This window comes from Oratosquilla oratoria, chromosome 9 (genome assembly GCF_046742065.1).
Source record: "Oratosquilla oratoria isolate Oo_2021 chromosome 9, ASM4674206v1, whole genome shotgun sequence".
NCBI lineage: Eukaryota > Metazoa > Arthropoda > Malacostraca > Stomatopoda > Squillidae > Oratosquilla > Oratosquilla oratoria.
In genome coordinates, this window is record NC_134785.1 from 78273641 (window position 1) to 78286167 (window position 12527).

Here is a 12527-nt window from a genome sequence, read left to right on the forward strand (position 1 = left end):
ACTAATCTAGATATGACCCCTTTTCTTTGTATCTTAGGATTTAAATATGATAGCAAGAGAGGTTATTGGTGCACCGTACTTTATCTCAGGGTATACCATCCTTCCCGACACTAAAACAATAATGTTCAGTTGCAATAGAGTATGTATGGAAGGAATCGAGATAAATGAAAGAAAAAATAAATAAAGGCTAATTGGTACAATAGCTTGTACGTGATACAGGCAAGTGAAAAAGCATGAGACAACCTTGAGCTCTTTTAAACTATAGTAATTAATTCCTCTGCACACCCAACACATTACACAAATGGAAGAGGAGGTTCCCGATTCGCAAGTACGGCTTAATTATAAAAAAAACTATGGTGTAGTCGATACAGTTTGCAATATAATCAATGTTATAATATGAAATCGTCTTGCCCATAGCCATATTTGTGTGAAAGATCTCCTACACTGAGTCTGTTTATGCACAGAACTGATAGAAGAAGTAGCTCATCAATAATATACAAATTAGCTTCAGTTATGAAGGTCGCTGTGCTAAAGGGACTGCATCTTTTACAAACGTTCATGTCTTGACAGCAAACGTTCGGGGGTTAATGGATGCTAAGGGACTGCACTCATCTAAGTGACGACTCGAGTTCAGTCCATTAAGTATGGGCTTGAGCCTCGTAACTGTTAAGAAAAGGGTAAACGTTAAGTTAGACAGTAACAGTATTTGGCCGTGTATTTTATGAGTGAACATTTTAATTGACAATAGCCAATAGGATTTTTGTCATTTTCAGCAATATACTGTAACTGCATCTTACTTTGTGCATCTCAGCATTACATATACTGGGTATATGTACACTGCCATATTCACTAATGTGTACATTATTTACCATGATAAGCATGCAGTAATACTTCCCAAATATAACTGAAAACAGAAATAACGAAAAATGCATAATACTACAAATAAAGAAGTAAGTAAATCAATAGGATATATGAAATACTGCCCACATCATGTCAAGAATGTTGGTTTGAAAGTGATTTCCAAGTGATGTATATGTTCCATGAAACAAAGAGTTAAACTCGAGTGCAAAGGAAAATAGCATATTGCATTTATTTAACTTTTTTCCTCATTCAGATGTTCTGGAGTGTACTGTTGTATATATTTACACAAGACATGGAGCCTTGCACTAAACAGACAGCAACTCAAAATCTCCTCACTGTCACTGTGTGACTTATAGGGCTAAACTGGTAGATATGGTTTATTTACTAGGGGATGTAAATCTCCTGGAAGAGAGAACTGGGGTAGTAGATTATACAACTATTTTCCAACTGTAAGCTTATTTGCATCTATGTTATGGGTAAAGTGGTGGATAGGTGAGTATACAAGTATGGTAGTTAGGTAGATTATAAATAAAATGAATTAAGACATTTGGTTTGGATAGGTTGTGTTGATCTCATTTGTGACCCCGCCGTTAAATAGAATCATTTCACTGTTGACTGTTTTCACTTGTATGAGACCTGACACTCAGGAAATTGGCTGTGGCCACTGGTTCATCCCATAAATCATTCATTGAAGAGATTTTGTTTTGCTGTCTAGGAGGGATGACACACAGTGTTCTGTGACTTCTGTGTCTTGGTTTATCTGTGGCAATTGGTTACCGTTGTCAGGTTAATTCTGTATTTTTGCTATTTTGATATGGCAGTGATTTTTAACTTTTTAATGCAGCAACCCAAAATTCTGTCCAGATCAATCATGGTAACCCATACCCTCATAATCATTTTATTTCATTTAGATTCTAAAATAATTGTAGATGTTGAAAAGATTTCTCACCTCAATTAAATCGTCTATGTCTTCATAATGTTGCACTTGATGTTGATGATTTAGGTATTTTAACACAGTATTATTACTCATAATAATATTTTTGATAGGAATATTGGGAAAATAGTATGTCCACAAATCCCTGGTGACCCAACTTTGGATCTCGACCCAGGAGAATCACCATAATATGGGGTGGTAACCTCAACATAGGCATGCTAGCATAGTTTAGGAGTAATTTCTGTTGGGTTGATTTCTGAGGAAGTTTGGTGATGTATAGTATTTTGTGGTCTTTTATGGAGAGCTTGTTTTGTGATTGATTTGTGAGTGTTTTTGTATGGATTCATTGTGAGGTACTAGAGTCAGGCTGTTGTAGATTTAGCATTAGTATGAATAAACTATCAAAAGTGCATTAATATTTTCAATTATTCTCTTATATTCTGACTGATTATAGAATATATAAGGATAAGTGGAAAAAAAGGGAAAGAAGGAAAATAAAATAATGGTGCCAAAAATGAAAGGAGAGGAGAGGGAGGGTGTCACTATACAATGAAGTAGTGGGGACAAATTCCAACACTGTGGAATAGCTGTGCCTCACTCTATTGCCTCTGACATAAGTAGTGTGATGGGGAACAGGGCTATCCTTCATTCCTGAGATGCTGAAAAGGTTTTATTTATGTATGATGTGAATGTGTGTTTTGATTCAACCACCCCTCTTAACCTCCTCAATACAAGTCAAATTCTTGTATTTACCTAGTTGTATTTTATGGGATGGGAGCTATACTCATAGTGACCCATTTTCACATCTCTCCACACCCAGTCCATTCTTGAAATCGTGTATAGTTCTGGCATTCACTGTTTCTCTGTTTAGCCTGTTCCAGACATCGATCACTGTGTGGAAAGCTATTTTTTTTCAAGTCTCTTCTGTAACTGTCCTTCTTTAGCCTCCCCTCGTGTCCTCTTGTTTCTCTTCTGTCCCACTTCAATAGGTTGTCTCCATCGAGAACTTCCACCCCCCTCACAACTCTGAAAATGGTCAACAAATCGCCTCTTTCCCTTCTGTTCCAGCTTAGACAGCTGCAATTTCTCCAATCTTTGTTCATATGTCAGATTTGATAGTGTGGGTGCCATTTTTGTTGCTGCTCTTTGGATTCTTTCTAATTTTCTTATGTTTTTTTTGTTGTAGGTGCCCACATTGATACAACATATTCCAATTTCAGTCTTATCAGTGTAACAATTATCTTCTTAACCATCTCCTCATCCATGTAATTGAAGGCCACTTTCATTGATCTTAATAAGTTGAAAGTCTCTCCAAATAATTTATTTACATGTTTGTCAGGTGTCAAGTCACTAGAGATGATTACTCCTAGATCCCTCTCTGAGTTTACTTTTTTGACTTCCCTGTTTTCAATTGTATATTTTCCTGAAACTCTATTTTTACCTCTTCCAAATTCCATTATGCTACATTTCTTGATGTTGAAGTTCATCTCGTGTCTCCGGCTCCATTCCCATACCTTATCCAGGTCATCTTGCAGCAATCTGCAATCTTCTTCTGTTTTCACTCTCTTGAGTGATTTAGCATTGTCAGCAAAAAAGTTCGTGTAACAATTTACTCATTCATCCATATCATTTATGTATATGGCAAACATTAAAGGAGCCAAAACAGAGCCTTGGGGGACGACACTTTTTACATCTTCCCATTTCGAATTTTTGTCTCTAAGTACCACTCTCACTTTTCTCCCAGTTCCTTCACCCATTCCAACAGTCAGCCTTGAATTCCTCCTATTTTTTCAATTTTACTTATTAATTTTCTATGTGGTACCTTGTCAAATGCCTTCTGCCCATCCATCCCTCTCTTGTACTATCTCAATTAGTCTCGAGTAAAAGCAGATTAGGTTTGTGGTGCACGATTTTCCACTTCTAAAACCAAATTGTTTGGGGTTTATTATTTTGTTATCTTCCAAGTGTTTGGTCCATTTGTTCCTGATGACCCCTTCACATATTTCTGCTACTGTGCTTGTGAGGCACACCGGTCTGAAGTTTGTAGGATCTTCCCTATTTCCTCCTTTATGTATTGGTGCTATGTTTGCATCTCTCCAATCTTGTGGCACCCCTTCCTCTTTGAGTGAGCAGCATCATATGCCTGATGTACAATGATGCATCACAACACTTGCATTATAAAATATATAGTTACAGCTGTATTACTCAATCTCTTTTACTCTTAATATTAATAACCATAGAAAATATGATCAAGCCAGTTCACAGAATATGGGGGTCACTTAGATACAACTACAAAACAAATATAATCAAGATGCTGATGCAGGCATCCTCATATACCCACTCGCGCCTCATGGCACCTATGTAGGTGTCACTGTATTGAAGGGGTTAAGATGAAAAGAGCCTTTGGTGTGTGTGTATTTACCTCCATTTGTCAAACCTTGCCTTGAGTTTTTTTTTATAGTGTTAGCTTAGGATAAATTTTCATCCAACTTATTCCTTAAGTCTACACTGTGTGAAAAAATATACTTCCTGACATCTTTTAGACAAGTTTGTTTTTTCAGTTTTTTATTATGACCTTTCTTCTCATACCAGTAGTTTTTTCTGTCCACTTTCACCACCAAATTGTGGATGTGTAGTCAAGTGTAGTTCCAATGAATTGTTTGTAGACTATAATCAGAGTTTCCTTTTGTTGTCTGAAGCCCATGCTTGTGATTGATTTTAGTATATTTTTCATATCAATTTTTACTGTGAGATCTTTGACGTGGGATGAAGGTCATATGAATATCAAAAGGGAGAGCTAGTATTTTGGAGTTATTTTCCAATGGGGAAGTTTGGCTGTTTAGTGTCACTGTTGGGTACATATACATTGAAAGCATTTTCTTCCCTATATGGGGAGTTGCTGATTCAAAGCACACACCTGCACCATACACAGATAAAATAAAAAATTATTCAACCATCCATCCCCTCTAAACCCCTTGGGGATGGAGGGCCACCCTATTCTCTGTCACACTGCTTGGGTCAAAGGCAGGGCACAAAAGCTGAAGTTAGTTTACTCTCACTGATGAGAATATGAGAGACATTTTTTTTAATATGTTTATGACATTGGATGTTAAAATGTGAAATGTTCATTAGATTAAGTTATATGAATATAATGCATATAGGTGAGAAATGATCACATTTTGCAGATTTTGAAATGAAGAAGGGCATTTTACAAGGTTTCTTGATCACTTTTAAATTCATTTGTTTTCTTTTTCTGTGACTAGAAACCTTCAGCCCCACAGTCAGCATTGGTCCCCAGGTCTTTCCATAGATCTCTTTGGAAAGAAGCATTGGACTGTTGTCTGTGTTGTGCTAGAGTACTTGCCAAATTGAAATAATAACTGTAGCCTTACTGGAAACTTGTAGCCCCACAAAGACTGGTAATAATCCCTGGTACCTATATTACTAGCTGGTGAAATAGAAACAGTTTCATATTAATAAAACACAGACATGACTACAAAGTATCTTCCCAGAGAGATCTTTGGAAAGGCCTGAGGACTGTTGCCAGCCATGTGGGGCTTTGAGTTTGCAGTGAGTAAAATGAAGAAACAATTGATATTCAATATTGATGAATCTCAGTTATAATTAGTTTTTAATTGTACTGATACATAGTTCTTTGTTTTCTTCTAAGGTGGAAAAAATATGTATTGTCAATCATCAGGTGAGAATGAAATACCAAAAAGTAAAAAAGAAAAAGTGAGAAAGTGAATCAGAGTTCTTTAGTGGGGTATATTGTGGTTGCAAATGAAAAAAATTGGAGCAAGAATACAAAAAAGAATGTCAGAGTTATCAACTGAGAATGAAAGAATTATACATAAGACTAGTAAGGTGATGCAGAATTCCCTAATGAGGAATACAGAGCCCACAAGTGGGACAGTGTTTGATACTGGAAGAATACAGAAAACATTGTCACAGACATTAGTTGAGAATGAGACAGCTGTAAATGAGAATAATGGGAAAGTGATACAAAATTCTTTGATTGTGTTCAGAGAACCTACATCTGGAATAGTGTCTAATGCTGTGTCTTCTTCCCCAATGAATCCTGCAAGAAAGAAAAGTCAGGAGAAAAATGTGAAATGTAGCCTTTGTGAGGCTGCATATTCCCGTCCATCTCAGTTGAAACTTCATATGCGGAAACACACAGGAGAAAAGCCTTACAAGTGTGAGACATGTCAGGCTTCATTTGCCCTTTTATCCAATCTTAATGTTCACAAAAGGAGGCATACAGGGGTAAAGCCTCTTAAGTGTAGCTATTGTGGGGCATCATTTTCCTATTCAACAGCTTTAAAGAACCATATTCGGACTCACACAGGTGAGAAACCACACAAATGTACCTATTGTGAGTCTGCATTTATTCAGGCATGTCATTTAAGGGCACACTTGAGGTCACACACAGGAGAAAAACCTTACAAGTGTAAGTTTTGCCCAGCTTCATTTGCTGCACCTTCCAATTTGACAGTTCATCACAGGACTCACACAGGAGAGAGACCTCACAAATGCAGCCTTTGTGAGGCTTCATTTTCTCAGTCATCAGGGTTAAAGAGCCACATTCAAACTCACACAGGTGAGAAACCTCACAAGTGTAGCCTTTGTGAGTCATCATTTGCCAATCCAGATGCACTGAAGATCCATATTAGGACTCATACAGGTGAAAAGCCATATAAATGTAGCCTGTGTGGATCTTCGTATAATACCTCCTCCTCCCTGAAAGTGCACATGAGGACTCACACAGGTGAGAAACCTTACAAATGTACTCTGTGTATGGCTGCTTTTTCAAATCTAACAGCTCAGAAGAACCATATCCGGACTCATATAGGTGGAAAACCCTATCAGTGTAACCTTTGTGAGACCTCCTGCAACAGTCCATCTCACCTACGGGTTCATATGATGAGTCATACAGGAGAGAAACCTCATAAGTGTACCTATTGCTCATCAGCATTTGCTCAAGTGTGTCACTTGAAGGCCCATTTGACTATACACACAGGTGACAAGCCTCACAAATGTGGACTTTGTCAAGCTGGATTTTGTGATACATCAGCATTAAGAAGACATTTAAGGACTCATGATCGTGTAACTCCCTTCAAATGTACCCTATGTCCATCAGCATATGCTCGTGCAGCTTCTTTAAAAAGACATTATAAGATGCATACATTGAAAAGTAATGTCTCAAAAAAAAGGGAAGTAGAACTGGCAGATCTAGTTAGTGGGAGTTCTAGTGGACGACATGAGTTCACAATAGTAAAAGAGAATGAAGGGAAAGCAGATGTCAAAGTGGAGGAACATGATGTAGATGTTATTCAGTGATGAGGCAAAAGATTGTGTTGGGTAAGTTATGTTCTGTTTTGATGTGCAAACCTCTTCACTACAGTGATGTATATTATAACTTTTGTTCTGGCCAATTGTATTCAGCTTATGGCAGGACATCATACAGAAAGGGTTAATTGACAGTAGGGTCTGCATGCAAATAGTGAAATATGAATTATTTGTATTATCATAAGAAGGAAATTAACTGAAGATGACAAAAATGTGGGGAGATGTGTGGTTGACAAATATATTAAATACCTGTGTTGGGATAAAGCATCATATCACTGAGGAAATGTTTGGATTTATTTGCTCCATATGTAAGACACTATGTAATTCCATAATCTTTATACCTAAGAAATAGTTACATATCAATAAAAATGTGACAGTAAAAACTTCAGAGGACATACAGTACATGTACCAATGGCTTTTTCCCCCATACAAGGGAGGTAGCCAAGAATTAAAGGCATAAAATCCATTCCCACCCACTCCATCCCCACATACTCCACTCCCATTCACCACCCCTCCCTCCCTCTTATCTTGGCTCCTCCTGGGATGATGGGTCATCCCTACATCTTGCCCACTGCCTTGGACCAGAAGCAATGTAGCAAGACGCAGCACATCCACAGCAAGGCCGCTTCATTTAATTGGTGACCCTCCCTCTCCATCCCCTCATGCAGAAAAAGAAAAGATGGGGAGAAATACCTTTGGGCTGTGTCAAAATATCATTCATACTTACTCCTTCACCCTCCCTTCCCGCACCCACTCCTTTTCATACATCACATCATCCATACACAACCATTCTCCACTCAACTTTATCTTCTGTCTTCTCAATGCCACTTTTACTCCATCCATCCATCTCATCCTTGGTTGTCTCCTCATGTTCACTCCTTCCATTTCTGCCTTCCACACCTCTTTTACTATAGTAGATGCAACGATAAGTGGCTGCTAAGGCGGGGTTAGGGAATTTCCTGGTGTTGCCACATCTCCACAGATAACACAGCCCGCACGGCTCGCCCACCCACCTGCCCGCTCTCTCTCTGTCTCTCTCTCTCTCTCTCTCTATATATATATATATATATATATATATAATGTATTTATCCATGGCAAGAACGTGCGTGTGGATGCAATGCTTTCTGAATGCAGTGTGGGGGCGTGGCCAGAGAAGGGATGGAGTGGCAACATCACTCTCTTGCGCTCATATGCCATGTCTGCGACTCGAGGAAATGAAACCTTTGTATAGAAAACATTGCTTTGATTTTTACCTCAGTGGTGGTGTGTGACAAAAAATTATAATATAATTATATGTGGCAACATTATAAAATTATAAAATAAATCTAAGATAAAATAAAATTATAAAATAATTATATGTGGCAACACGGGGAATCCCCGTGCTCTGCCCTAATGGCCAGTTTTCAATGCACCGAGTATAATCTTTCTTCACTCATTATTTCCATGTGTCCAAACCATCCCAATACTCTTTCATCCACCCTATCTCCCAACTCCCTTTCTAGCCTAGTAACCCCTACCATACTTCTCAGGCATTTCATCTCAAACACAAACACCTCCTCTCTTATGTTCCATGTTTCTGCCCCATACAGTACTGTCAGCACAATTACTCCTTCATACAATCTCCTCTTAGCATCCATTCCTAAATGTTTGTTTCTCATTACACATTTTAATCCCAAGGCATTTACTTGCTTCTCTCAGTCTACATTCTACCTCCACCTCCATTCTTCCCTTTCCTGCCACATTTACACCCAAGTATCTAAAGCTATCCACTTCCTCCAGTCTCTCTCCCTTAATACTTGCTTCCAGTTTGCTGCCACATTCTCCCCTTGTGCATCTCATCACCTTACTTTTACTCACATTTATCTTCAACTTCCTTTCACACACCTTCCCACCCATTTTTCTCCATTACCTTTATGTTTACCACTTGCACCACCCCATCCATGTATAAATTGAACAGCCAAGGCAATATAACACATTGCTATTGAGGTCCCACCTTTACCTCAAATCACTCTCTCCTCTTCTATCATAGGCTCTACTACTCTTGTAAAAACTCGTGACAGCTTTCCCCCTATCCCATATATCTGCAATACCTCCCACAGTGCCTTCCTGTCTACACTGTCATAAGCCTTTTCCAAATTCATAAAGGCTCAAAAAACATCCTTACCTTTTCTTAAAGCTTTCTCACATATCTGCCTTACCACAAAAATCTGACCCATGCAACCCGTACCTGTCCTAAACACACACAGTTTCTCACCAATTACTCCCTCTGTTCCTCTCCTAATCCTCTCAATCAAAACCCTTCCATAAACCTCCCGAACTACACTCAACAAACTGATCCCTCTGAAACTACTACACTCACACTTGTTCCCTTTTCCCTTGTAAAGTGGAACTATACAGGCACCCCTCCAGCACTGTACCCTCTTTTAGTGGCCAATTAGTCTATATGTTTGCCAGTGAGGGAGAAATAGTAAGGAGTGTTTACAAATAGTATAGCACATGTTTAATAACACAAGCAGTCTGGAGTTGTTCATTTTCATTTATATAGAATACTACACTGCCACACTCATTTTGCATTTCTCAATATACAGTATGTATTTGGTATAATTAAGGTCATAGGTAGTCATAGACTAAGTGCACAATTTTTGATGCTGGTCACAAAATCCTGTTTGCATTTATGAAAGTAGGATATGCTAAGTTGATGGTTAGTCAGTATTGTACATGTGATTTATAAATAAAATTTTAAGTTTATCAGTATTCCACGTTGACTCTTGCAAAGGGAAAACTAAGATCAAATTCTAGTCTAAGCTTTACTTATGAGTTAAAGGACTGACAGTTGGAACATGCATGTGATGGTCCTGTGAGACAGACATCTGAGAGAATCATCTCCCTGCTGTGCATCTTCAAAAACCATTAATTCCCTCATCTCTATATGGAGGTGCAGCCCCAAAGGGTTGTCACTTAATCTCCAGACTTGGCCCTAGATCTCTCATTGTCAACTTCGACTGTATTTCTCCCACCTTTCCATTTATGGAGAGCTGACAACTGTTGACTGCTCTCCTTATACCACTATAAGCCAGTGATATATAAACAGCCCTACACTGATACATCACACCCAGGGTTTCTTCCCAGAGAGATCTATTAGAGGGCCTGACTTGCCAGCCTCTGGGCCTGCTAATTTCCATTCAGCGAGACTTGAGGTAGTATTTATTACTAAAGGTATTATTAGCAGTTGATATCTAAGGTTAACTATGTTTTCAAGCACAATGACATATCTGTGTATGTGAGTGAATAATCATGGCACATTCTTAATACAGGACATAAGGACTGTCCAGAAAGAGGAACAAGTTATTACCAAACATAACAGAGATAGGCACTGAAGTTGACTAAATGTTGTCAGTCAATATGTACCAAGTCAAGACACAACACAGGATTTATTGGTCCACTCTAATATAATTTAGGGGATTTTTGAATGGTAATGCCATAGAGAGATGAAAGGTAGGTGGCAGGCCTATTGATCTGGACCATACTGGAGGGCATGATTAAAAACAATTTTCTGTACATTTTTGGTGGAATTGAGTTGTCTGATACTGAAGTAAAAAGTGTATTAGGACAACTAATCTTAATTTTTATATTTATACTTTATGTAGTGTATATGTGGAACAATAGATGATACTGTTGGTACAGTAATTCCATTTTATGGATTAGATTAACATTATCAGCATTTATTCATATTAAATTGTACCTAATATGAAAAATAAACAGTTGTACTACAATTTGCACCTTTTATTAATTGTGAAGTAGTCCAGGTATGTTTTAAACACTTATTTCACATTATGTAAATAAGAAAATGCATGTTTACTCTTCATAAGTTGTACTGTTTTATACTGGATTTTATAAGATTGCACCAGTTTAAGGACAAGGTATTCAGCTACCAGTGTTCTGCACATGAGCAACCTCAATGATAGGGAAAATATGCACACATATACTAAAGTTTTTCCCCATTACAAGGGAGGTAGCCAAAGTCAAAAGGCATAAATCCACTCCCACCCATTTCATCCCCACACATTCCACTCCCATTCAGGGCCCTCACATGTGGGGGGGGGCATATGCCCTGGGGCAGCAATTTTAGTCTGGACATGCTGTCCACAAGGCTGACATATATACATACATATACCAAGGCTTTTTCCTCCTTACAAGGGAGGTAGCCAAAAAGGAAAAGGCATAAAATCATTCCCACCCATTCCATCCCTGAATACACTCCACACCCCTCCACCCTCCCTCCTATCTTAGCACCTCCTGGATGACGGGTCATCCCTGCACCTTGTCCACTGCCCTGGGTCAGAAGCAGTGTCACAAGACACAGCACATCCACAAGGCCGCTTCATTAAATTGGCGACCCCCCCCCCTCTCCGTCCCCCCATGCATAAAAGGAGAAGACGGGGAGAAATCCCTTCGGGCTGCGTCAAATTCTTCTCACACATACTACCTCACCCCCCATCCCCCTGCCCATTCCACCTCGTGCATCACAACATCATCCATATACAACCATTCTCCATTCACCCCTGTCTTCTGTCCTCTCCCGTCCTTCCTCAACAGACATTCCCCTCTTCCTCAAAGCCCCCTTCACCCCATCCATCCACCTCATCCTAGGATGTCCCCTCATGTTCACTCCCTCCACATCTGCCCTCCATACCTCTTTTACTAGTCTTTCCTCACTCATTCTTTCCATGTGTCCAAACCATCCCAATACTCTTTCATCAACCCCATCTCCCAACTCCCTTTCCACCCCCATTCTCCTCCTCACCTCCTCATTTCTCACTCTATCTAGCCTAGTAACCCCCATCATACTTCTCAGACACCTCATCTCAAACACATTCAAACTCCTTCTCTCTTCTTCTCTTATGTTCCATGTTTCTGCCCCATACAGTGCTGTTGGCACAATCACTCCTTCATACAGTTTCCTCTTAGCATCCATTCCCAAATGTCTATTCCTCATTACACTCTTTAATCCACCAAGGCATTTACTCGCTTCTCTCAATCTACATTCTACCTCCACCTTCACTCCACCTTTTCCTGCCACATTTGCACCCAAGTATCTAAAACTAGCCACTTCCTCCAGTCACTCTCCCATAATGCTCACTTCCAGTCTACTGCTGCTTTCACCCCTTGTACATCTCATCACCTTACTTTTGCCCACATTTATCTTTAGCTTTCTTCTATCACATACTCTCCCAAACTCTGTCACCAACTTCCTCAGTCCCTCCTCCGATCCTGCCACAAGCGCAGTGTCGTCAGCAAACAACAGCTGGCTGACCTCCCACTTTTCTCCATTTTCTTTAACCATCTCCAATCCCTGACCCACTACCCTTGCATTTACCTC

At 39.2% G+C, this 12527-nt stretch overlaps 1 protein-coding gene across 2 annotated transcripts; it reads left to right on the forward strand.

Moving 5' to 3' along the window:
• Positions 1-437: 437 nt before the first annotated feature.
• Positions 438-10920, forward strand: LOC143028631 (uncharacterized). 2 transcript variants are annotated; one of them, XM_076191034.1, is made up of 2 exons: positions 438-950; positions 5466-10920. In XM_076191034.1, the coding sequence occupies exon 2, from the start codon at positions 5579-5581 to the stop codon at positions 7136-7138; it is 1560 nt and encodes a 519-aa protein (XP_076047149.1). In that variant the 5' UTR covers positions 438-950; positions 5466-5578; the 3' UTR covers positions 7139-10920. The 2 variants fall into 2 exon arrangements, with proteins under 2 accessions (XP_076047149.1, XP_076047150.1); XM_076191035.1 differs by having other exon boundaries at positions 438-677.
• The last annotated feature ends 1607 nt before the right edge of the window (positions 10921-12527 follow it).

Bases quoted from the DNA above. Each gene is read 5' to 3' on its own strand.
- LOC143028631 (XM_076191034.1), top strand. From the start codon at position 5,579: ATGAAAAAAATTGGAGCAAGAATACAAAAAAGAATGTCAGAGTTATCA.